Raw genomic sequence first — 26,366 nt, forward strand, 5'->3', positions numbered from 1 at the left:
AGCCCGGGCAAGGACAGCGGCTCCCGGCAGGTGCACGCACCTCCAGCTACCAGCTTTAAGCGTGGACATGCACGCTTGGCAGTTGCTTGGCAAACTCTAGAGAGCGATTTAAAAAATGTATCTGATGCTGAAATATGTAATGGATTACGCTCTGAAGTGTAAAAGCATTAAGTGCGCGGCGAGGGCTGTGGAATTTCTGTAATGGTTTCCTTGGGCTTTCATCACCAAGGACCTCAAACTGGGGGGCTTGAAACCACAGGAGCGCATTCTCCCCGGGTTCTGGGGGCTGGAGTCCAAAGCCCAGGTGTCAGCAGGGCCGGCCGGCGGCAGCCCTGGTCCCTCAGCTGGGCTGTGCACTTGGCTCCGTCCACACCTGCCTTCTCTGTGCCTCCACGTCCTCTCGTCGTCTCATAAGGAGACGTTGGACCAGTCATTGGACTTAGGGCTCAGCCTAAATCCAGGGTGATTTCATCCCAAGATCCTCAACAAATTACATCTTCAAAGACCCAATTTCCAAAGTTACACCCTGAGGTTCCAGGTGGACGTGAATTTTTAGGGGACACAATCGCAGCCTCCTTACTCTTTTTAAAAATACTAGAGGCCCAGGGCCCGAAATTCGTGCACGAGTGGGGTCCCTAGGCCTGGCCTGTGATCAGGGCCGATCAGGTTCCCCGCCTCCCCGCCTCCTCCTTCCCTCGCTGCCCTTGTGCCGCCACCCACCCCCAGTTCCCCGTCCCAGCCTGGGGCCTGACCCTGATCCGGTGATTGGGACCTGCCGGCGGGGTGGGGGGGGTGGGGGGGGAACTGGGAGGTTGGCCGGCAGACCCCATTGGTGGTTGGGGCCTGTGGGCTGGGGGCAGCTCTGTTGAGCGTCTGCCCCCTGGTGGTCAGTGCGCATCACAGTACCAGCCATCCCGGCTGTTCTAGTCTCTCTGTCACAATGGTCACTTAGGCTTTTATATATATAGATATTTTATTGAGTTCAGAGAGGAAGGGAGAGGGAGTGAGAGATACAAACATCAATGATGAGAGAGAATCATTCATCCGCTGCCTCATGCATGCCACCCATTGGGGATCAAGCCGGCAACCCGGGCATGTGCCCTGAACGGAATCGAACCCGGGATCTTTCAGTCTGCAGGCCGATGCTCTATCCACTGAGCCAAACCAGCTAGGGCCTTCCTCTTTTTTAAAATATCATTCTAATACATTTGGCAATTAGATTCTCTGCTCACAGCAAACTGGAAGGAGCCGATGGGATGAGTGGCGAGGACGGTGGCAGCGATCCTGACCAGGTCAGAGGTCACAGAGACACCAGGGACTGCAAGGCCCTAGCCAAGCCTGGAGCCTGGGGGCTCGGGTGCAAGGCCTCCAGCCCTTTGTCCGATCCAGCTGTGTTTCAAGCGACCCCACTCTTTCCAAGTCCTCTGTGTTGGAAGGCAGGGGCGACGTGCCTTGCATTACAGAGTGACTGGTCCAAAATTAGGAAAACTAGATCTCAACGGGTAAAAATTCAATCTTTTGGAAAATCTGATCATGCGGAACCCTCCCTCAACCCCCAGTTGGACCCGAGAAACCAGGGGACTGCCCCCAGAGGAAAGGACACACACTGCGGACGCCTGAAAAAGAATCCCGCCCCTGCCAGCAGCCGGAGCTCAGCTCAGATCTCACTCCCTGTCTCCCCAAACCCCAGCCCCAGCCAAGGGACAGAGTCAGTACAGACAGAAAAGGCCCATTAGGTCACGCCCAGCTGCCACCCCCACCCGCCAGTGCAGCTCAGCCCTGCACAGAACTGACTCCAGCACCCCCCTCCCCCCCGCAGGGGGCCCCGTGAATTTTAGCCACTCTCCCAGGGACCCTGGCTCCAGCGAGCGTGAATGAATTGCCTTCGCCCATCTGTGGGCTTTTAAAAAATCCAATAATTAATTCAAGCGTACGGTGATATTGCTGTATTAGGACTCGGCCTTTCTGTGGTTCTGCACTTTGCCAAAGTGCTTTTCATCATTTACCAGCTAAATAATTTAACAGGAGCTATTGCTGCGCGGAAACCGGAGTTTAGTTGGCGCGGGGCGGGCGATATTGGAAAGCTACGAGCCAGGCGGGGGGAGCGGGATAAATGACACAAAGGCCGCGTTTCCTCCCCTGGTCCCGGGCAGCACCTCGCGGACCCCCACGTGCCCTCTGTCCTTGGTTCTGATCCATCGGGTCGTTCTTGTCGTGGAGACAGTGACCCAAGTCAGGGGGTTATTCTCAGCTGGAGGGGAATTAAGTTATTGCAACCCAACCCCCCATTTTATGGGAGGGGAAACCCTGGCCCAGAGAGGCGGGGCTTTGCCCAAGGCCGCTCTGCTGGTATGACTCCCCCACTAATGAGAAAGGCCCGAATGAACTCAGGGCCTGGGGGTGGGGGGGGGGGCCGTCAGGTTTAGTGTGTCCTCCCTCCTCTATTTGGGGGCCAGCCGTGAACTTGGAGTCCAGAGGGGAGTCAGGGGTCCAGCTGGGTTCCCCATCACGGGGTGTGAGTGTGGGCGCAGGGCTGGGCCTGAAGCAGAGGGGAGGGGCTGCATTTGGGGTTGGAAGTCCATCCTGTGACTAGCTCTCCAAGTGTCTGGGTTTCTCCCTTTTTCTGCCAGCGTATCTTCCGACCACCGTCTTAAGGACCAGGTGTCACCCATCCCAGCCTCGGTGGTCTCATCTGTGAGATGGAACCATAATGGGACCCTCCCCAGAAGGAGGCCTGAGCTCTCATCAGCGCTCACACATGTTCGCTGTGATTAATACAGTGGCTGCAGCCGGTTCTTATGGCTCCGCTCTCTGTGAAATGGGTGTAATCACACCTCTCTTTCCTCTTTAGACTTCGTGCGAAGCTAGAAAGAAAAAAGGTAACGGCAGAGAAGGTATTTCTCCATCATCGTCATCACCTAAGTCTGCTCCCTGCAGGAGGGTGGGAGGAGCGTGTCTTCCTGGAGGCTGCAGAGGGTCCAGGCCGGGCCCAACATTTTCCCCCTGTCTGTCCCGTCGCCATGTGACCTCAGAGGGGCAGCTAGCCTGGGCCTTCGAGGAGCTCTATGTCAGGGATGGGCAGCAGGGGTGTGGCCAGATGTGGGCCCGAAGGGGCGGTCGGCCGCCTGATTGGGCCACAGGAGGGCAGGGGGAGGACCTGAAGCTGCCACAGAGGAGCTGTGACCTTCTTTGAGGGACAGGAACGGCCATTGAGGTGAGCACGGGTTTCTGCAGGACAGCTCTCGCCCGGGGAGAGGGTGGTGCGGGAGGTGGTCTGTAGGGTGCAAGGGGAACCAGCACCGCAGACTCCTCTGTCACTCGGGGCACTAATCCCGCCCAGGACATGCGCCTACCACCTTGTCCAGTCTCTGGCCTAAGCTACCAATAGAAACCACAGGGTATGGAATTAGAGGTCAAAGCCATAACCACAGCCCAAGCAGGCACTGTGTTGTTGTTTTTTTTAATGATGTAATAACTCATTTGATTCTCATAACACACTATGGTGGAGGTATTATCATCTCCATTTTATAGATGGGGAAACTGGGGCACAGAGAAGTTAAGCAACTTGTCTAAAGTCACACAGCAAGGAAGGGGGAGAGACAGGACTGGAAATCAGACTGAGTCACTCTGCCTCCTGCTGTAGCAGTCAGCACTCCAACCGGGGGACAAGGGAAGCCGGCGACAGGCTGGGGCTTGGAAGCCGCCTTGTCCTGAGGCTGAGGGAGCAGCAGCCGGCTGCCCAGAGGAGGGTGGCTGGGGGCCGGGGTTGTTGCTATTGCTCCAGCAGTGATGGGCCTGTCCCCAGGATCGGTGAGCCTAGAAGAGCCTCGAAGAGTCATTCAGAAAAACCCAATGCATGCCAAAAGCCCGGCGAGGTTCTCGGGGTTATAGGCTGTGGGTGCTCGGCCCAAACCAGCGTCTAGCGGGAGCCCAGGCCCTGCCGACCTTGCGCTGTGCGCCTCAGGTACCTACGTCTGCCTGCTCTGCAGCCACCACTGTCTCCGTTTCTGTGTCTGTGGTCTCTCCAGCCTGGCCTCTGGCCGAGACCTTGCCCCTCTCAGAGCCATCTGCAACCCCGAGTCCCGCCAGTCCCTGGGCCCACGCAGGCTGTGCCCGCAATGAGCCCATGGTGCCCCCAACACCAGGATGCCCATGTGTGCTCCCAGGACCTGGGCCACACCTAATTGGTAAGATGTGAGTCGATGAAGGACTCCGAGAAGAGAACCTTATTCTGGGTGATCTGAGTGGCCAGAAGCCCAACGAGTGCCTTTATGAGACCTCGTCTAAGGAGGCGCGTGACCCGGAGGCAGAGACTGCAGTGATGTGGCCACAAGCCAAGGGATGCCTGGGGCACCCGAGCTGGAGGAGGCAGGGGCAGGCTCTCTCTACAGGCAGTGTGGCCTGCTGACACCTGCATTTCGGATCTCTGGCCTCCAGAACCTTGAGACAACACCTTTCTGTTGTTTTAAACCTCCAGGTTTGTGGCGATGCCTCGCACATTCTGTTCCCCACCTGGAATGCCTTCCCTGCGCACAAAGTCTGCTCTGCTGTCCCTCAGGCCTCCCCAGGGGACTTCATCCTTTATCTGAAGTCCCCTGTGTGGAGGTGACCAGCTCCCCCCCCCCCCCCCCCCGGGGCTCACTGCTTCCCTCAGAGACTGGCCAGCGGTTTCATCTCCCTCCTCGTAAGCTCCCGGCGGGCGGGCTGTGTGCCACGCCTTGGCATTGCCTGTGTGTCACTGTCATGGGCCTGGCACAGTTTGGGCACCCCTCAAACCCACATGAGACAAGTCCCAATGAGCAGCGCCAGCCAGAACCGGGACAGCACCGTGACCGTCCACAGCTGTCTTGGCACAACCACCACGGGCCCTTCTTGTCTGTATGTCCGCAGTTGGCAGAGGCTATGACGGGGAGAGGGGTGCACCGGGGTTAGGCCAGCCCGCCCTGCAGCGACCCCGGTGGGATTCTGGCCACAGCGCGCGGGCGCCTGTGAAACACTGGCACCTACGATGGGGACAAGGCCACTCCCTCCCTGAAGCCCTCAGGTTCCTCCTGACCCCTGACCTTACTGTGCCAGGACATCACCCAGCCGGGCCCTGGGCAGCTGCTAACTGCTCGTCCTTGCCCGCTGCGGAAAGGGTCAAGGGTCAGGAAGCAGGCTGCCTGGGCCCACGTGGATACCTGCACACAGAGCTGCCTCATCAGTGCGAGTCCTGTTTCAAAGGACCAGGCGCTGAGGCTGGTGGCAGGGCCGGCGGCGGGGACACCACCTCCCAGGCGGCCAGGGGCAGTGGGCCCAGAGCCTGGCCCTGCAGGCTGCCCTGTATCAAAGGCCCCCTTGGGGCTGCTGGGGACCTGAGTGGTGAAGAGGAATCAGTGCCCTCATCTGTGAAAGGGGTGGGGCCCTCCTGGGGGTTTTGAAATCAGGGCACCCAGGCCAAGCGACTGCTGACTGTCATGGTTCTGGCTCAGGGCACAGTGGGCAGAACCAGGCTCTCTGGGTTCAGTGCGTGTGTGTGTGTGTGTGTGTGTGTGTGTGTGTGTGTGTGTTCTCTCCTGGTCCGCTGGCGGCTGGTGGGAAACCTGGGTTCACGGCCAGGCCAGGGGGACCTGGGCAAGGTGGGGAACAAAAGACTTCGGGGACAGCATTTCTCCGGCAGCCGCCCTCAGCCGGGTTGGCTGGAAGTCTGCAAAATGGGGCCTTCTGTGGGCAGCTGCGACCGTGGCGCCCCTCGCTGGTGGGTGGGTGGGGGGCAAGCAGGGCCGGCTAGAGCCCCTCTTTCCTTCCAGGCCGTGCCTCCTCCAGAGGCGCAGGGATGCGAGAGGCTGAGGCTGCGGGGAGGGGACCGGACCAGAGAAACCTCTCCCTCCGCCTCCAGCGCTGTGCGCGCTCTTTGCCCTGAACACCCTCCGTCTCTCTACCCCGGGCGGCCGTCCCCAGCTCCGAAGAGCGCCCCCCACCCTGCACCACCTAACCCGGCCCACTCCTCTCCCATCGGCGCCCCCTCTACACAGGGACGCGCCGTCTTTGTTGCCTCCTCCCCACCCAGCTGCGCACAAGGGAACGCTCGGGTCCGGCCGCCTCCCTCCGCCTCCTGTAATCGCCCCCAACCTTTCACATCCTTCAAGACCCCTCCCTCCCCGTCGGAGCGGCTGAAGACGGGGCACCCTCCCCCACTTTCGGGGGTCACTCCATCCCTAGGATACCCCCCCCCCATTTTCCGCTACGACTCGCCTTGCGCCCCGGGCACCGCCCCAGGGTTGCGCAGCCCTCTTTCCACGTCCCGCATCCCCGGCCCCCAGCTCCGGGGTGCCCTTCGCCGCGGCGACTCCCCAGCGGGAAGCGCTCCCTTCCCCCTGCTCGCCCCTCCCCTCCCCTCCGGTTTGCAGCGTGGGGTCCCCCGGGAGCGCCCCATCCCCGCCCGCCCCGAGCTCCTTTGTGCGTCGGGCGCGCGCTGCGTCAAGGCGGGGGGCGCCCGGCCACACGCGCACACTCACCCGCGCACCGCACCCCCGGGAGCGGCAGGAAGGGAGGCGGGAGCGAGGGGAGGGGAGGGGAGGGGGCCGCCGAGCCCAATCGCTCGCTCCCGCACGGCCGCGCGCGCCGCCTCCGCCATTGCTGCGAGCAGAGCCGGGACGCGGAGCGGGTCGGAGCCCAGACCTGCGGGAGCCTGACCTGCCGGAGCCGGCGCGGTGAGTGGGGCGGTGGGGCCCGGGCCGGGCCCTTCCCGTCGGGGCGGGCTCGGGGGTTGCGGGTCTCCCCAGGCGGGAGGGGGTCTCCAGGCGCTGCGGCGCCAGGACCCGGGACGCGTAGACGCGCCGGCAGAGGCAGCGCCCCTCACCCTCCCGCGGGGCCTGAATCTGTAAAGACAGCACCCCCGCCCGGGCCGCGACCGCCGCGCCCCGCACCCCTCCCCGGGGAAGGGGGGAGCTGGCGAGCGGGGAACAGCGGTGCGCGCCCCTCGCGGTGACTCCCGCCCGCCCCTCCGCAGGCGCAGCCTCGGGGCCCCGGAACCATGGTGAAGTTGGGGAACAATTTCGCGGAGAAGGGCGCCAAGCAGGCGTTGCTGGAGGATGGCTTCGACACCATCCCCCTGATGACGCCCCTCGATGTCAATCAGCTGCAGTTCCCGCCCCCGGATAAGGTGAGAGGCCCCGCACCCCGCGCTGCCGGGTGCGAACCCCAAATCTCTGCAACAAAGGAAACCCGCCGCGTGCGCTGGGGACGCGAAGTGGGGCGGGAGGACCCCACCCCCAGGATGGGGGTTCCGGGTCGGGGGTCCGGACCCTGAGGACAGCCGAGCGCCCGGAAAGGCCCCTTCCTGGTTTCCGTGGGCGTCTTGTCCGAGGTGCCCTGGCCCCAAGGCTGCCACCCCGCCCTGCCCCTGCCCCTGCCCCGCGGTGCCCGGGGCTCTGGGTCTGGGGTGAGCGCGGCGCCGCTGCCGCTTGTGCCTCCCCAGGAGGTTCCGTTTCAGCCGGATTTGCCCCTTTGCGGAGGGGAGGCCGGGTGGGGGGGGGGGGGCTCCCAGGGGCTGAGTCTCCCCCACCCCCTACCCCCCACCCCTCGGGGCGCTGAGGATGCTGCGGGCTGTGCTCCGGCTTCCACCTCCTCCTTTGTTCCTTTGTGAAATCTCGAGCACACGCCCTCAGTGTTAGCGCGGCGAGAGGTGGCTTTCCCCCTGAATTTACAGAATCCTGTCTTTTGTAGCATGCAGCATCCAGTCAAGTGATTTGTGTTCATTAGGGACAATGTTTTCAGGAATTAACACTTAAACAGGTAAATAGGATGTTTAAAAGTCGACACAATTGTAAAACTCGCACCTGAAACAATAAACCAATATCCATTCTCACCCCCTTGCTGCTGCTTCAGACCACCGGGCACAGCACGGCCATGGGCACAGCACAGCCATGGGCAAGGCCACTGCACAGCCACGGGCACAGCACGGCCACGGCCAGGAGTGAGCACACTCCGTTCCCAGCGAAGAACATTTGCATTTACTGTGTCATTGGGTCCCTGGGGAGGAGGTTCTGGCTGGGGCTTGGCTATTTCCTGGGCATGTTGGTGGCGGCCGTGGGGATGGGGGTTCCTTGGGGGGGGGGTCCTCGCTTCCAGACCACCCCTTTACTGCCAGTGGGTCCTCTCTGGGGTCGCTCAGCCCTCCCGTGGGGGCCGGTCCCCAGCTGTATTGTCTGTCAGGTTGGGGCGGGCAGGAGCGACGGCGGCACAGGTGTTTAAGGGGAGGAAGGCCACACCCGTGCACCTGGCCACGGGGTGCCACTGGGGCCCTGATGGTCTAGGAGAGGCCTGGCCGGAGGGGCCGGGCTGCCTGAGGCCTCAGCCTCCGAGCTCCCCAACCCTGTCCAGGCATCACGCCTGCCCGGTTAGCACAGCCTGGCCCCGCTGCCCCCACCTCGCCCTCCTGCCTCACCCCGAGCAGCGGCCTGTGCCAGGACCGCCGTGCCCGAGGCAGCCTGTCAGGCGGCCCCTCCCCTCAGCCGGGCCCCCCTCTTTCTCCCTCAGTCTGTTCCATTCCAGGACCGTGTGGTAAACAGTTGGCTCTATCAGGAGGAGGTCATATAGGTTAGGACGTCCCTGACAACCAATGGAGTGGCCTGGGCCGGTCATGACTCCCATCTCCGGGCCTGTTCAGACAAAGGGCACCTGGCAGGGACGCCAAGAGATAGGGCTCGAGCAGGGACTGAGTGCTGGTCTCGAAGATTCTTGAGGTCACAGATGTGGAAACTGAGTCTCAGTTACATACAGGACGTGCCCAAGGTCACTGGGCGGTGGACGGGCCCTGCGCCTGGAGTCGGGAGTCCGGCCGAGGCCTGCCAGCCGGCACCTGCTGGCCGTGTGGCCTCGGCCCATGAGCCTCACCCCCTGCCCCTCAGTTCCCACTGTCCTCCGGGGCTGCTGTCAGGATCACTGACTGATCACTTCTCTGCAAGGCCTGGCACCGAGGGATGGCCTGGAGTTGGTGGCGGTTCTGGTTCTGCCCGGGAGGCGCTTCCTGGCGAAGTGGGGACCTTGGGCGCGAGCACCCTCTTGGGGCAGGTGTGTCCGAAGGCCCCTGGCTGCCCCCCGACCGCACGTTTGCTTCTTTCCTGGACAAGGTGGTCGTGAAAACTAAGACTGACTATGAGCCCGACCGCAAGAAAGGCAAAGGGCGCGTCCACAAGATCGCCGAGTTCACGGTCAGCGTCACCGAGAGCATGTCCGAGAGGTTCAAGGTGAGTGGCTGGGGGGGGGGGCAGGGGGCGAGGCGCTGCTGGGCCTCGGGAGGGTCCCGAGCCGCAGCGATGACCTGGGCAGGCACCGGACAGGACGGCTCTGGGCTGACCCAGCTGCGCCAAACCACTGGTGGTTTAAAAAACTTCATCTTCCCAAATGGTCACGTGTGACTTAGTTTAATAATGGGGAAACCCACCCCTAAACCCTCCTTTAGACAAAGGTCATAAACGTGAAAACCACTCAGCAAGCAGGAACACTGACCCCACAGTCCGGAAGGAGGAGGAGCAGGAGGGTGACTGTTGCCCGTATTCCCTGCCCGACACAGACCGCGCCCTCACTTGTGCCAGCTCATCCACACGGCCCCCCGAGGGCGGTACTGTCGGGATGACCCATTTTGCAGATGGGGAGATCGAGGCACAGAGCAGCCACAGCTCCGTGTGGCAGGGCCGGGGCCCAGAGCTCTGTCAGCCTCTCCTTGCCGCCCGCCTCGCTTACACGGTGTGGAGGGTGAGGCTGGGCGGCCCTCCGGACGTGCTCACTTGGGGAGGGAAGCGTTGCTCTGGGCGGTTTCCCAGGGAGGCCCAGCTGCTGAACCGTGGGTCCCCCCCAGGCCTGGGGTGCTCTGAGCGTGCACACTGCTGTGCTGCTTGAGGGACGAGTTCGGGTGCTGATCTGGAAACCTGCTCTTTGGGAAACACAGATGGTGAAAGGGTGGCCCTCACTGGATGGAAAGGCGTCGCCTGGCCCTGCAGGGTGGCCTCCTGGACTCGTGAGCTCTGTGCTGAGTGTCTGCACGTGGAGTCCTGTCCCAGCTCCGGCAGCCCTGGGGGTTGGTTAATAGTTGAGATGGAAACCAGAGGAGGTGAGGGGGCTTGGCCGGTGATCTGAAATCCCTCCCCCTCCCGTCCCTCCACACTGCTCCCTGGGTGGAGAAAAGCCCTTCAGAGGCCTGCCCGGTCCAGGGGTCCCATTGGAGTTGCTGGGGGACGGGGTGTTTCCGTGTAAACTCATCTCCTCCCACAGCCCTCCCCGAGGTAAGTGCTGCGAGGAGGCCCACCCTGCAGGTGGGGAAGTTGGGGCCCCGCGCGGTCTGTGGCCGTGGCCCCTGCTGGTCTAAGGAGGGCCTGTGGCTGGTGCTCCGACAGCTGCTGGCTGGCTGTGAGGTTCATTACGGGACCGGGTTGCCCTGAGCCGGGGTCAGCACCACTGTCTCCCTGGCCAGCGGCTTGGCCTCACCTGCTGCCCCTGCTGTGCCCTGGGACCGTCTCCCGGTTGAGGCAGACGTGACCTGGATTTGAAGGTCACCACGGCCACCAGCCCCCGGCGGGACTGAGTCTGTCTGGGTTTCCCACCCCCGGTTGGCCCGTCGCCTCTCCCAGCGCCGGCATGTTAGGTCCACGGGGCGGGGGCGGGCACTGAATGGCTGTCCCTTCATCTGCCGAGTGTCCCCGGTGCCAGGCGGTCCCCCAGCGCCGGGTCCCTCGCGGGTGCCTTTCCCACACGTTCAGCTGGTGCGGGTCCCCGGGCCCCTTGTTGAGGGCATGGGTGACGCACCTCGGCACCAGGCGCTCGGCAGCCACATGGGCCTCTGGGTGGTTACCTGGCTCCGGTTGCCCAGAGCTTGGGCGCAGAGGACCTCAGAGGCCTGTGCCCGTCCAGGGGACTGGCTGCGGTGCCAGAACCTGCCTTTTCTCTGCTCCCAACGTGAAGGAGGCGATGCGTGCAGTCGGAGCTCAGCACCTGTGCAGCAGGGAACCCATCTCCCCGCCTCCTAGTGAGCAGGCCACGCGTGTTCAGGCGCCCAGCACCGATGCACAGCCACCCCACGGGGGTGTCACGAGCCCCTTTTACAGATGAAGCTGTTGAGTCCCAGGTGGTGCCCAGCGGGGGCTGGGGTGCTCCCCATGACTCCCTGCCTGTGGGCCCAGGGCCTAGCCACCAACCTCCTGCCACACGCACCTCCCGGCCTCCCCTTCCAGCTCAGGCATCACCACCCCCAGGAAGCCCTGGGGATGGACTCGCCCTGGTGTTCCCACTGCCCGGGTGAGGCCGCCACAGATCTAACCTTGAGGGGTGCTCGTGAGCCACGAGCCGGGTCCAGCCTGTTACACGGATTATCTCACTCCGCCCCAAACACCTGGTGACGTGTGCCCATGATGTCTCCGTTGTACAGTGGAGGGGAAACTGAGGCAGACCTTGACCCCACCCCAGGCAGCCTGCCCCTGGCTGGGACACCCGAGGTCACGTGCCTCCTGGAGCCCCGTTTGCCGGGGAGCTCTCACCAGGCCCCCTTGGGGTGACGGTTCTGCTCTAGGGACCCTCCCCTTTGCTGACTTGACACCGACGGTGAGCCCCACAGAACCAGGTCACCGTCCTGCGCGCCTCCAGGCGTGTGGCCTCCCCGGGACCCCGGGCCCTCCCGTACCTTCCTGCCCCGTCACGGTCCTGGCCCCTCCTCTGAGGGGCTGTCCTCGCCCTGGCTCTCCTGGTGGGAGGCCTGTGACAGGGTCATGGTGAGGTCCGTGGGGGCCTTTGAAGTGAAGGCCCCTGGGAGTGGAATCGGCATTTCGGCCCCCGTGGCCACATCAGCCAGAAACGAAGGTGCCGGATCCTGGTGGGGGTGCATCCCCTGCCCGACGCCTTCCCCTCGGCGCCGAATCCCCAGTCCCAGCGGGACCCTTGCTGGTGACTCTCAGGCCGCCTGGCGCAGCGCTCGGGGAGGCGAGGCGAGTGGGCCCCGTAGAGCCCCCCTGGGCCTCGCGTGCGTGTGAGCCCCTCACAGGCGGTATCGCTCCTCACCCAGTGGGGCCGTGACCCGCCCGGGGCCACAGGGTCAGCGAGCGGCCAGTCGGACCAGGAGGCCCACGGCGGGGCTCACACAGGGGCACCGCTTGCCTTGCTCCAAAGGGGTTACCTGGCTGCTCCCTGCGCACCTGCTTGCGGGGGGCGGGGGGACAGGCACAGGGATCCGGCCCCGGGAGGGTGCCCTGCCACCCGCTCTCCAGGTGATCCCTGTGGACGGAGTGCGTCCTAGCCCCAGGTCAGGGCAGGCTCGGAGGGCTGGGTGCTCGCCCTTATGGAACATTCTCTTGACCTTTTACAGCCGTTCTGTTTCTGACCTCTCTGAAGGCACTCCCCTTGGGGGTGCTCCTTTTTTTCTTGTTGTTAATTATCACCCCAGGATATTTTCCCATTGATTTTTAGAGAGACTGGAAAGGGAAGGGGGGGACATCGATGTGAGAGAGACTCATCGATTGGTGCCTCCCACATGTGCTTCTGCCAGGGCCAGGGTTGAGCCTGCAACTGAGGTACATGCCCTTGACCAGAATCAAACCCAAGACCCTTCAGTCCCAGGGCCAATGCTCTATCCACTGAGCCAAACCGGCCAGGGCGGGGAGGGGGAGGCCCTTTCTGACGCCGGCGCCCCTCTTCCTCATCCTCTTGGTGCCGGCCCCTGGTGTGTGTCGCCAGCCCCGCTGTCACCTCACTCTCCGTCTGTGTGCCCGTGTGTGTGTGTGTGTGTGTGTGTGTGTGTGTGTGTGTGAGAGAGAGAGAGAGAGAGAGAGAGAGAGAGAGAGAGAGAGAGAGAAACTGCTCTCAGCTGCAAAGCAACAAGTCAATCGCGTCCCCTTTGTCCTTAAACCGTGGCTTGAGCCTGGTCTTTTGTGCCTCCGGTTGGCATCCTCGAGACCTGATGCCCTCTGGACGTTACTGCAGGGTGATCACTCGGGGATGAATCCCTTGGCCGCCAGGTTGCTAGGCTGGTTGCTAGGTAACTGCTGGCTGGGGACAGGGCTTCCTGAGGCTCGGCCACTCTGGGCTTGCAGGACGCGTCCCCCCGCGGCGGCCAGATGTCTAGGCTCCCGAGGACGTCAGTGTCAACCAGAAAAGCCGTGTTTCTTTAGCTGGAGGTGTGTTTGTGCCGAGAATAAACCTTTTTTAATTGCACGTCTGCACTCGCCCCCCGGGGCAGCCTGTCGGTGCTGCTGGGGGCTGCTGCTCCCTGCCCTCCCGCCTCGGCCGATGCCCTCCCGGATGCCCTCCCGCCTCGGATGATGCCGGGGCCATGACTGGGCGGGTCAAAGGCAGGTCGCAGGGCTCGCCAGCCCCTTTGTGCTTTGTGGCTGCCTCCCGGCCGCACACCCCCTGTGAGCTGTGGTTCTGGGTGAGCAAACCACACCCCTCCCTGCCCACCTCTGCGACGTTGCCTTCGGGCTGTGATGAGATTCCAAGGTCGGCCTTGCCTTGCGTGAATGTCCGCCCAGAGGGGGAGAATGTTCTAGAAGGAGAGACCATGTTGGTGTGTATGGTCCCCATTGTTGGCACTTCTTTTTAAAAAAATATATTTTATTGATTTCAGAGAGGAAGGGAGAGGGAGAGAGAGAGAGAAACATCAGTGATGAGAGAGAATCATTGATCGGCTGCCTCCTGCACACCCCCTACTGGGGATTGAGCATATGCCCTTGCCCGGAATTGAACCTGGGACCCTTCGGTCCAAGGCGGACGCTCTATCCACTGAGCCAAACCAGCCAAAGCGTTGCTGGCACTCGCTGCTGCAGTGGGGGGCCCTGCGCACCTTCACAAAGGCGTCGGGGTGGTTGGCATCTTCCCCTCGCATCCTTAATGCCCCTGAGCCCCCTCTCAGGTAGCCCCAGGCGTGTTCAAGCCGCATCTGTTAAATATTCAGGAACAGCAGTCAGCAGTGCCCAGGAGCCCCTCAGGGTGCGCCTGGACACCCCAACCTCCGCGAGCTGCCGCGGGACTCGGTGCCGGCTGGAGGCTGCAGAGCCCACGTGTCCTGGCCCAGCGGTCGAGTGGGGCTCCATCCAGGAGGGAGAAGGAGTGGGGTGGTCTGTGCTCGCCTTTGGGCGGGCTACCTAAAACTTGTAGGTAAACCGCTGCACACCCTGGACGGGGTCAGGCTCGTCTTATTTTCTCCGGATTTTTTACTGCGTTGCTCAGCGGACAGGCACATTTCCTTCCCCTCCCCCGAGTGAGGACAGCCCAGCCGCCATCCCCACAGCGTCCCTCGGGCCCAGCTTCTCCAGGGTCGAGCTTGCTGTCCTGATGTTTTAGGGCAGCGGTTCTCAACCTGTGGGTCGCGACCCCTTTGGTGGTCCAACGACCCTTTCACTGGGGTCGCCTAAGACCATCCTGCATGTCAGATATTTACATGAGGATTCATCACAGTAGCAACATGACAGTGATGAAGTAGCAACGAAAATAATTTTATGGCTGGGTCACCACATGAGGAGCTGTATGTAAAGGGCCAGAAGGTTGAGAACCACTGTTGTAGGGGATTACGGTCCGAGTGGTTAAGGAGCAGTCAGGGTGGAAGTAGACTGCGACCCAGTCCCTCCAACACCGAGCCCACCAGCTCTGGCCCCTGCACCCACAGCTGCAGACATCAGGGCTCCCACCCCCTGGGCAGTCCCCCCGGCAGGCCCCCGGGAGGAGAGGAGACCCCGCTAGAAAGATCGACGGGAACACAGCCAGGTCACTGCCGCCCGAGTCCCTCCTCTGTAGGACGGAGCATCCTCCCCCCAGCTCGTGGACCCGCAGGGCTGTTCCGGGCCAGGCCCTCCTCGTGAGCTGCGGGGCCCAGACGGGCAGGCTGAGTGACCGTGGGCACAGGCCCTTGGGGTGCCCGGGCAGGAGCCGTCAGCTGGGACTGCCGAGCACCTGGGACACATTCCCTCCTCACAGACTCCCTGTCCCGGGCACCCATGGCCCACGTCCTGTTTGCGACCCGTTTCTGGCTGTTCTTTCCAGAAAACACTGAGCCCGCTCTTGCCCCCGGCAGGGCCGCTCTGGCTGGGCTCACCGTCTGGTCCTGACCTCTCAGCCCTGCCCCTGGCCTCCTCCCCGTTGTCAGAAATTGTGGTAAAACATGCATGGCACTCAGTGTGCCTTTACGGTGTCCCGGTGACGGCTGCTGCGTCTGCAGGGTGTCTGCCCTCAGCGCTGTCCCCAGCCCCAGGCGCGCCCACCTTTCCGCCTCCGGGTCCCTGCTCCGGACACTTCATGGAAATGGAGCCACAGCGTCGTGTCTCTAAGGCCCGTCCGTGTGGATCGGGGTCAGCCGCTGCCTTTCACGCCGAGGCGCGTTCCACCGCACGGGCGGCCGCCCTGTGTATCCCCGGTCCGCGGTGCACGCGTGAGTTGTTTCCGCCTCTGGCCGTGTGCCCGCGGGGCAGTGGGCGTGCGTGTTCAGGTTTCTGTTTGGACACCTGTTTCCAGCGGTTTCGGGTTATTTCCGGGAGTGGGATTGTCCCTCGCGTGGGGGTTTCCCGTTAACAGGTGGAGGGGCGGGCTCCGCGGCAGCCCCTTCCACCTGCTCACCCCGAGGCGGGGGCGCCTCCCCCACGCCTCGCCTGGCCGGTCCCTTCCCTGTGGGTTTGTCACAGCCGTTCCGTGCTGACTCCGTGCTGTGGCCACGGTCCCTAACGGCCGATGACGGCGAGTTGTTTTCCGTGGCCACGCGCTCCCATCTTTGGAGAAGTGTCCGCTTTACGTCCTTAGCGTTTTCACGGGCCGGTTGTCTGCGGGTTGAGCTGTGGGAGCTCCTCGTAGGTCTGGACACGGACCCGCACCCCGTGGCACGCCCTCTGCCGTCGGTGGGTGTCTCTCCCTCGCTTGCCACGGTTCATCCGTGCACACAGCTGCTTAATCCGGGGGGAGCACATTGACTTACGTTTGTTGTTGCGTGTGCTTTGGGTGTCATGTCTGAGGCACCAAATCCAAGGTCGTGAAGATTTAATTCTTACGTTTTTTTTCCTATGAGTTTCATGGCTTTAGCTTTCAGAATCGGGGCTTTATTCCGTGTGTGGTGGGAGGGGAGGGGCCAGTGTCATTCTTCTGCACGAAGATACCCAGTTGTCCCCACGCCATCTGTGGAGGAGGCTGCTCAGCCCCATCGGGCGGGCTGGGCCCCCGAACGGAAGGTCATTTGACCGAGGACACGTGCGTGTTTCGAATCCTTACCCGGGGACTGGCTTTGTGGAGGGTGAGGAGGGGCTCAGGACGGCTGGTTTCCTTTGCGTGTACAGTCCCATGTGTAGTGCCTCAGGCAAGGATGCGCCTGGCACACGCACGGGGGACCCTCCCGGTGCCCTGCACTGCAGGGCAGTTTAAAGCTGTGGGTTAGGCCCACCCTGATAACCTCAACTTCATCACAGCTGCCAAGACCCCAATTCCAAATAAAGTCAGTCACAGGTGCCTGGGTAGGACTTCTGTGATTCGGGGGGAACACAGTTCTCCCGATACATGCTGTCCACCCCTGTCATTCTCCTGATACACATGTAAGAGGGAGAGGCGCTCCCCTCGTAGAAGTGAGGTGTGCGGGCCACCTGCTGTCACTCGCCTGGCAGGTGGTGGGTGGAAGATTCAGGAGCCAGTGCTGAGCCCTGGGGCTCCCGGGAGGCCTGTGGCCCTCTCCTCGGGCCACGGTAGCCACATGGGGACTACACGCCCTCTTCCCACCGCGAGCTTCCTGGGTCCCGGGGTTTGCAGGGTGAGGGGGAGCGAGGGCACCAGCTGCAGGGAAGGGCTGTGCCCGCCGCTGCCTCCTGCTGACTCCGGGATTTATTTCCCTGCCCTTCTCCCTTGTCTGTTCTGGGGACTGTCCCACTCTCACTTCTCAGCTCCGTGAGCTCCTGGCCCTGAGGCCTGGGATCCCGGATGGAAGGCTCAGGCTGGGTTCCAGGAGGAGAGGCCCAGAAAGTGGTTCCTGACAGCCCGCAGGGAGAGCTGGGGTTATTTTTATTATTATTATTATTAGTTTTATATTTTATTGATTTTTTTACAGAGAGGAAGGGAGAAAAAGAGGGATAGAGAGGTAGAAACATCGATGAGATCGAAACATCGATCAGCTGCCTCCTGCACACTCCCCACTGGGGATATGCCAGCAACCAAGGTACACGCCCCTGATGGGAATCGAACCCAGGACCCTTCAGTCCGCAGGCCGACGCTCTAGCCACTGAGCCAAACCGGTTAGGGCTATTTTTATTATTTTAAAAATATTTTTATTGCTTTCAGAGGGAGAAGGAGAAAGAGAGAGAGAGAAAGAGAGAGAGGAACATCAGTGATGAGAAAGAATCATTGATGGGCTGCCTCCTGCACACCCCACACTGGGGACCGAGCCTGCAACCCAGGCATGTGCCCTGACCGGGAATCGAACTGTGACCTGGTTCATAGGTCGATGGTCAACCACTGAGCCACACCGGCTGGGCAAGCTCCGGCTAATTTTAAACCTAAACAGATGGGGTGCCCCGAACCGAACTCTGACGAGGCTCCCAAGTTCCCGGTCAGGTTTGAGGATGCCCCTCCGGGACTGGAGATGGGATCTGTGTGGTTTGAGGTTGAGATGGAATTGACATGAAGCACTCTATCAGCTCAGAAGTGCCCACAGGGTTCCGTATCGCACACACTGCAGCGGTCACCACGGTAAGTCTAGTGAACATCCGTCAGCTCACTCTTCTTTTTTCTTGTGACGAGAACTTTTAAGATCTGCTCTCTCAGCGACCTGCAGACACACAGTGCGGTGTTGCCACTATGTCCCCATCTGCACGCCACCTCCCCGGGACGCGCGCCAGTGTCCCCCACGATCTGAAAGCACAGGCTCCTGTGGAGCCGTCTGAGCCGGGACGGCCTAAAGCAAAGAGGCGATGACTGTTAACCTACACGGACGACTCGTGCGCGTTTCCAAGACCCCAAATCCAAGGCACACGCAGTGTCTTTATTCGTTCATGGCGCTTGCAGTGCCTGATCACATTCAGTTTTACGCTGAGCGTAACACCCCGGCGAGCGTGGGCTTTCTGACAGCTTAGCCGCAGCCTGCCGGCAGACGCACAGAGCACGGGGAGCTGACGCCCAGCTGCTCAGTCAGCTCCAGCTCCGGGGCTGGATGCTGAGGCGCTGGCGTGGTTCTGGGGAAGGAGCTCGCGGGCCCTCTGGCTGCGCAGGGGGAGGGAGGCGCCTGCGTCCTGGCCCGCTGCAAAACGGACGCAGCGCTTTTTCTGCTTTTCCCCTCTGCTCATGAAAGTGAATGCTCTTCCGATCGCTTTCCGTTCGTGAGCACAGGCACAGATGCAGGTCTTTTGTAAAAGCCGAGCGGTGTAACGCGGACTCTCAGAAAGTGCGAGACACCTGTAACCGGAAGTTTGTGTTCTGCGACTTAGCTGAATGGCTGCGGGATTCTGACAGTGCTTTGGTGGAGTCTTCAGGGTGTTCTGTATGATGTCATGCCATCTGCAAATAGCTGTGCCTCCTCCTTTCCAATTTGGAGGCCTTTACTTCTTCTTCTTGCCCAGTTGCTCTGGCTGGGACTTGCAATACTGTGTTGAGTAAGAGGGCAAGAGGGGGCATCTTGTCTTGGTCCTGCTCTCAGAGGAAAAGCTCTTAGCGTTTCACTGTTGAGTATGATGTCAGCTGTGGGCACGACCTAGACGACCGTTATTATTATCTTGAGGTGTGTGTCCTCTGTACCCCCTTTGTTGGCTTTTGTCAGATGTTTTCTCTGCATCCGTTGAGATGACCGTTTGTTTTATCCTCCATTTTGTCACCGGGCTCTGCCACAGCGGCTGGCTTGTGGGTGTTGAGCCATCCTTGCATTCCTGGAGGGCATCCTACGTCACCGTCACCGTGGTGCACGATTGGTGGAATGTGCTGCTGAATTCACTTTGCTAAGATTTTGTTGAGATTGTATTCTCACGGGGCTTAACCTGTCGAGTGCCACGGGCCTTTTTGTAATGGTGCTCACTAACACCCAAAACATAAAGGTTACGAAGGAGATGCTTATAGTACAGCTCTGAGGACAGACCTGGGTGAGGCAGCCCTGCTGCTCTAGTCTGTGGGGACCCCCTGAAGCTGCCTCATGGCCCCGAGGGCTGCAGCAGGGGCTGGGTCCCTGGCAGGGCAGATTCGGGTGAGCAGCTGCAGGGAGTGAGTGTGGGAGGGGGCTCGGGTGGGGTGGGTGGCAGGCTTGGGGGAGGCTGTGTGGCCGGCACTGAGCCCAGCTCTGCACCTCCCAGAGTGAGCACGGGAAAGACAGGTGACAGCTGCAGTGCAAGAGCAAACGCCTCCTTCCTCCTCCCCCCTCCCCCTTCCCCCTCCTCCTTCCTCTTTCCTTCTTCCCCCTCCTCCGTCCTCCTTCGCAGCATCCACCGGCCCAGATGCTGGCCTCAGCGGTGTGCATTGATTGGGCCCTCGGCCCTCCTGCCAGTCTGGGAGCTGGGTCCTCTCCCAGCCATTGGCAGGCAGGAGCCCCAGCCCAGAGGAGCTGAGCGACCTGAGCCTGGCTGCAGGGGCTGAGTTTCTGCCTCAACCCTCTGCCCTTCCCGCCCCTCTGAGCTCCTGGCCTGCAGGGTTCCTGCTCTTGTTGGAAAGACCTGAACCTGCTTGCTGCTCCCTCTGGGGCTACATGCCCCTGGGGCCACTGCCCCTCCCATTTCTGGACAACTTGACCTCCTTTGTCACCCAGCCTCACGCTCAGCTCCCTCTGCAGTCTCCCTGGGCTGCCCGGGGCCAGGGGCTGTATCCCTGCCCCGGGAACTGGATGGCACTTCCCCTGACCCAGCCCCAGCTCCATCCTGTCAGTCTCCCTGTGCCAGGCACAGGGTCAGGGTCCTGTTGTCCCCCAGGCCCCAGGTCCCCCAGCTGGGGCAGGACCTTCTACCTCTGTGCTCTTCCCACACGCTGTGTACATTTATCTGCAAACGTTAGCTGAGCATATGCTATGTGCTGGGCTGGGCACTCGGCCTGCAGCAGCGAAGGAAGCCGTGTCCTTGCTCTGGAGACTGGCCTCTGTGATGGGGTCGGACACTGACCGCGCAGGCAGGGACACTGTGGCGGGCAGAGGGGTGGGGCCCGGGGCTGCGCCTGCTCACTGGTCCTGCTCAAGGGCACGGGCGGCGGCCAGGCCTCAGGAGACGTTTGAGGACAGCTGATGAGCGGGTGGCTGCTGCGTCACCTGGTGATGGCGGCAGTCAGACGGGCAACCATCCATCACGTGTCTGAGTGTCCATGAGGCTTAATCATATTTGTGCCTGCAGCTCTCAAGGAAGGGCCTGGAATGCTAAAAATAGCTAATTTACAAAATGAAGGTGACACATGGGTCTGGTGGATATGAAAGTGGTATGGAAAGTCCAGTGAAAAGTGATTCTGCTGACCTCCTTCCGAGACAGCTCTGCACACGCTGGTGTGAGTGTCTGTGTGCGTGAGACTGTGTGTGTGTGTGTGTGTGTGACTGTGACTGTCTCTGTGCCTGCGCGTGTGTGTGTGACTGTGACTGTCTCTGTGCCTGTGTGTGTGTGTGCGTGTGTGATTGTGACTGTCTCTGTGCCTGCGTGTGTGTGTGCGTGTGTGTGTGACTGTGACTGTCTCTGTGCCTGCGTGTGTGTGTGTGTGTGTGTGACTGTGACGGTCTCTGTGCCTGCGTGTGTGTGCGTGTGTGTGTGTGTGACTGTGACTGTCTCTGTGCCTGCGTGTGTGTGTGTGCGTGTGTGTGTGTGTGTGTGTGTGTGAGAGACACCCGTGTGTGCATCTGTCTGCCTGCCCGCAGGTCTCCGTGCTGGTCTTTATCGCCCTGGCCTTCCTCACCTGCGTCGTCTTCCTGGTCGTCTACAAGGTGTACAAGTACGAGCGCCTCTGCCCCGACGGGTTCATCCTCAAGGTAAAGCCGCACGCCCCGGGGACCCCGTGTCTGTCTCACTCAGGTCCCTGGGCAAGTCCTGGGGGAGGCCCCGCAGGGGTGGGGGCAGGGCGGGCGGGACCCAGGGGAGGAGACTCCTGGGAGGCCTCAGAAAGGGAGGGCACCTGAGGGTGTGGGGAAGCTGAGGCCCAGAGAGGGAGGCTGCCCACGGCCATGGGGATGTGGGAGCGGGGCTGGCACAGAAGGGCTCCGACTGCGTCCCGTCTGCCTGCTGCGTCTGTGTCGGCCACGCTCTGGGTGCTCACGGTGCTGGTGTGGTGCCTCCTTCCACGTCGCCGATGCGTGGCACCCAGCGTGCCGACATCACAGCAGGAGGGCCCAGCGCGCGCGTGTGCACACACACACACACACAGGGTCACTTGGGTCTGGGTGTCGCTGACGTGAGGGATGCAGGGCCCTTGCCCAGGTAGCAGGCCAGGCTGGACCAGGTTCCTGGCCCCGCGCCCTTCCTCCTCCACGGCGCTGTGCTGTGCTGCCCATACTATGGACCCCATAGGGCCACACGCGCCCTTCCCCCACGGGCACTGGTCCCTGCCTGCCTGCCTGCCTGCCTGGGGGCTGCTGTCCCAGGTGCTGAACACAGCAGGCGCCCAAGGGGAAGGAGCCTGCCTGAGGCTCCCTGACTCTCCCAAGAACTGTGAAGGCAGTTGTACACCGAGCGACAGGGTTGTCAGCACTGGAAAACGCAAAGCAAAGCAGTATGGGGCGCTTCTAGAACGGGTCACCTTTGAGCAAGGCTTGCAGGAGGCTCGGGAGGGAGCCGTGCAGGGACCCGGGGAAGCGCCTCCAGGCAGGGCTGAACATAAGGGGGGGGGGCGGGGGGGAGAAGCCCTGTCCACGCCCTGGGCCGGGGCTGAGTTTATAGTCTGTCTGGAGGCTCAGAAGCCTCCCTGGTTTAAAGCAGGGGTGGGGGCCGGAGCCGGTTTGGCCCAGTGGATAGAGCGTTGGCCTGGTGACTGAAGGGTCCCAGTTTTGGTTCCAGTCAAGGGCACATGCCCGGGTTGTGGGCTCGATCCTCAGTGTGGGGCATGCAGGAGGCAGCCGAACCATGACTCTCTCTCACTGATGTTTCTGTCTCTCTCCCCTCCCTTCCTCTCTGAAATTAATAAAAATATATTTACAAAAAAAAGCAGGGGTGGGGAACATCGACTCACAGGCCATATAAGGCCCGAAAAATTGTTTGGTCTGGCCCTGCCAAGGCATTAGGGCCAGTTAATTAAATGTTTGACCAGCTACAGCAGGCTGCTTTTTAAGTTGATGATTGGGTATGGCCTGAGGATGATGTTATAAATATCCAAACGGCCCTCGACAGAGAAAGGTTCCCCCCCTGGTTTAAAGGCAGTTGTGAGGAGGAAGGCTGGCCTGACCCACGAGCAGCTGAGCAGACCTTGCAGGCCGAACCGGTGGTTGGCGGGGAGCAGCCCACACAGGTGACGGCAGGGCGTGCTGGGGCCAGACTGGGGTGCCAGGCAGAGGTCCCTGGAGGAGGGGACGTGACGGGTGGTCCCTCGGCGACAGGAGGCAGCGAGGTGACCTGGGGGGCTGCTGCTGTGGACCAGGAGATGAGGGTCTGGACTGGCCGTGTGCTGGGCACAGAGGGGAGGCTCGCGTCACATGGGACTGGACGGAATCTGGGGGGCAGGGGAGGCCAGGGGGTGGCACCTGGTCAGAGCTGGCGACTCAGGGCCGATGTCATGGAGGGCAGAGATCCCACAGGAGCCATGGCCTAGGGGACCCCGTGCACAGAGGACGGCCAGTCCCCAACCAGACAGACGGCTCACAGATAGGACAGCAGCCCACCATGGCGTCTGGGTCTCCTTTCTGCTCATTCTCCCTGGGGCTGGGGTCTCCCTGCCGGGGGAGGGGCAGACCCCTGCATGGCCCTGTCTGCTGGGTGCCGCCCGGTGATGCTGGCGCACGGCCAGCCCTGGGCGCGTGGCGGCAGCCCCGAGGGATTGCTCTGCAGCTGCCTCGGGACTGGCATTTTCCACTGGCATCTCATGCGGAGGTGCCTTCCTGGAGAACGCGGCCGGGGGGGGGGGGGGGCGGGGGGGGGGCTGGGAGCTGCTGGTCGAGCCCCGTGCCCTTGGTAAGGCTGGAGAAGGGGAGGGGTGAGTGCTGGAGAAAGGCCCTTCCGCCCCTTCCTGCATGTTTGAGCGCAGGCTTCCCAGGGCCTTTGCCCCAGATCTCCGAGGGCTGCCAGACACTTACCGCAGGAGGACACCGGCAGAGGTCGCGGTGCCCCGGCCACGCCCTGTTCAGCATCTATTTCCTGAGTGTGGTCTCCTGTGGTGCTGGGAGTACCGTGTGGGCGGGTCAGCCTGGGCTCACCTCACAGCAGCAGCCAATACCGACAGCTTGGAAACTACCAGGTGTTAGGACGCAGAGAAACCAGGTGACCCCGAGCCTGGGCCCCCTCTTCCCTGTGGGGGACCACAGGGCTGAGGGCTGGGACCTGATGAGGAGCTCCTTTGACCGACTGGTGAGGACGCTCTGGGCTGAGCCTGCCGACCCCCAGCCCCAAGGTGGCACAGCAGAGCTGGGGGGGACCCTGGGCAGGCACCGTGCTCCAGGCCTGGGGAGGAAGGCCCTGCTGAGCAGGCCTCTCCGGGTGACCCCAGCCACGTGTCTGAGGAGATGTACGGGGGTGTGGGGGGCAGGTTCCCGCAGTTCCCTTTGATCCGAGTTGCACAGGCCGGCTTCAGACAACAGGGACATGGCCCAGCCCCACACTTTCACTTCTGGGCATGCCTGTTGGCTCTGTCCATGGCCACACGGCTTTCTCTTGGTGGAACTCGTGTGCGGAAGACTTGATAGTGGGGACGCATGTGTGCGGGCTGCTGGGAACACGCCCCCTTGGGTGACCTCACTGGTCCAGGCCCAGGCTGCCTCCCAGCACTTTCTTCCTGCAGCTCCGGTGTGGGCCGCACCCTGAGTGGCTGCTGGTCCCACCCTGGGCGCTTGGCGGCCCCGCTCGCTGCTCAGCAGGTATTGCCCACCTCAGGTGGTCTTGTGGGCCCTTGTGCAGGGAGCGGCAGGTGAGGACAGTGAGGGAGGTGGCAGTGCAGGCTGGGCACCACCAGAGCCCCCTGGGGCGGCGTGCTGCACTTCCCGGAGCCCCGCGTGGCCGGGGTCAGGACGCACGGATGGGGAAAGGGCTTCGCTCCGAGGTGCGCCTTGCGGCTCTTTATCTGTCCTGTCCACCGTGGCCCGTGGCCATGCCTGGCTTCCTCCCCGAGCGGCGCCCTGACCTGAGTCCTCGCAGCGCCTGGGAGGCGTGACTCATAGCCCGTGCTCAAGGGAGGGAGCAGAGGCTCAGAACGTGACCTGGAAACGCGCAGGCCTGTCTCCAGAGCTGGCGTCTCCGGCTCCCAGCCCCGCCCGCTGGGCGGTGCACACACTGCCTTTGCCGGTTCCTTGTTCCCCGGGAAGTAGCTGCTCACGGAGGAGCCCGATCTCCCGCAGAATGTCCGGGGAGCATTTCCCACGTGACCTCTCTGTCGGGACAGAGCCTCATGCCCGTTGGGAGTTTCCGGACAGCCCTCCTCCGCCCGTGTCCCCTCGAGGTCCGGGTGACTTCCTGCTGTGCTGTGGACGGCAGGTCACACTCCCACTGCCCAGCGGGCCCGGCAGGTGTGGCCTCACCTGGGCTCAGAGTGCTTTCCCTCCCGTCCCTTTCCTCCTCCTCTCGCTCTCGCCACACCTCCCCCTCCCTTCCCCACCTTCCTGCCTGAGGTCTCCTTTGCTTGTCAGCCGCCCCCCCCCCCCGGCCCCCCGCCCCCGCCCAGGCTGCTGAGAGCCCAGCTGTTTGAACGCTATTCCTGGTGGATGTGTCAAAGGTTTGTTGTTTGTAAGATACATGACAACTAGTGTAAGATCTCTCATGGAGTGGGAGGGCCCGGCTCCCAGTGACACACGCCCCGGGGCCCACGCACCTCGGTCCTGCCTGTGAAGTCAGCTGCCATAGGCGACGCGGGGCTGCACGCCCTGGCCCCTCCGCGCCCACGCGGCTCAGCGCCTCTTGTCTTGCAGAACACCCAGTGCATCCCCAACGGCCTGGCGGCCTACTACGCGGAGCAGGACCCGCACTCCCCGGACAAGTTCTACGCGGTGGTGAACCACTACAACCTGGCCAAGCAGAGCATCACCCGCTCCGTGTCGCCCTGGATGTCTGTGCTGTCGGAGGAGAAGCTGTCGGAGCAGGAGACCGAGGCCGCGGAGAAGGCGGCCTAGCGGGTGGGCCGTTCCTGACGGGGGGCCACCTGCAGGCGACAGAGGGACTCAGAGGGACATTTCATTAAATATAATTACCGGTAATTTAGAGGTTACTCATTATGGTGCAACCGCTTCCGTCTGCTAATGCTGCTTTGCAAATATAACTTGCAGCCCACCCCGGGCATCCCCGGCGTGTGCCGCGCTGCCTGGAGGGCTGGCGCCACTTTCCGCGGGAGGAGCCTCCACGTAGCTGCTGCGCTGCGATTTATTGGATGTGGCCAAAAAACAGACACTGGACATGCGAGGGGTTTGGATTTCAGACAAATAATGCGTTTGTGGAATTTTTTTTAATCCTCACCTGAGGCTACACTTTTTAAAATTGATTTTTAGAGAGAGAAGCATCGATGTGAGGCAGAAACATGGATCAGTGTCCACTAGTGCTCGCCCTGGACGGGATCAAACCTGCAGCCTGCTGGGGTGCGGGCTGACGCTCCAACCCACCGAGCCACCTGGCCAGGGCTGGCATTTCTTCTTTTAACACCTGGCTGTTTGGGACCTAATGCCCCAGCCACTCAGAGCAGGCGGTGCTCCCGCTCCCGCCAGACGGCACCAGTGCCGAGCCGTGCAGGGGACGTGTGCCACCCGGTCACTGTCAGGCCCAGTGTTGCTCGAGTGCATGTCGTTGAGTCAGTGGGTGGGGAGGGCCTCGGGAAGGGGTGGCCTGGGCGCGGGCTGCAGAGCGCCCTGTCCCTGTAGTCGTCCTGCTCGTGATGTGTTGGTTGAACAGGAACGCAGCCCACTGGCCCCTGATCACTTCTGTCGTGAATACTCGCGCACAACGGCCCTCTTGGCAAGTTAGTTTTTAAACAGATAGTTGGGTGGGAAAAGCAAAAGTGTCAATGCTGGAGGCCAGGGCACTTTAACTTAATTTTGTGAAACAGATGTAACTCCTTCGACGTCAGAAGCAGGCAGGAAAGGCTGGGGCGGGGCTGGGCGGCACCTCGCAAGTCCAGTTATGACATTTCAACTCACAACCTTTGTAAGAATGTTGTTTCAACCGAATCTTGACATTAAAGTATATGTTTATAAACTGCCAGTTAGATAAGTAAGTGTGTAAGACGATTAAATAGAACTAAGACATCCAGCCATTCCTTCCGTGTTACTTGAACGTGTCGTTTCTGGTGGACGTGTCACAGGTGCCGTTTTTAGT

The 26,366-nt window shown here is 61.9% G+C and overlaps 1 protein-coding gene across 1 annotated transcript; it reads left to right on the forward strand.

Annotated features, from left to right (window-relative positions):
- The first annotated feature begins 6,535 nt into the window (after positions 1 to 6,535).
- NSG1 (neuronal vesicle trafficking associated 1) lies at positions 6,536 to 26,300 on the forward strand. Its single transcript, XM_081101647.1, has 5 exons — positions 6,536 to 6,692; positions 6,992 to 7,144; positions 9,114 to 9,230; positions 20,792 to 20,902; positions 24,974 to 26,300. Exons 2-5 carry the CDS (start codon positions 7,016 to 7,018, stop codon positions 25,172 to 25,174), a joined length of 558 nt encoding a protein of 185 aa, XP_080957773.1. The 5' UTR covers positions 6,536 to 6,692; positions 6,992 to 7,015; the 3' UTR covers positions 25,175 to 26,300.
- Positions 26,301 to 26,366: the final 66 nt, after the last annotated feature.

Source organism: Myotis nattereri (genome assembly GCF_964212035.1).
Source record: "Myotis nattereri genome assembly, chromosome: 1".
Taxonomy (NCBI): domain Eukaryota; kingdom Metazoa; phylum Chordata; class Mammalia; order Chiroptera; family Vespertilionidae; genus Myotis; species Myotis nattereri.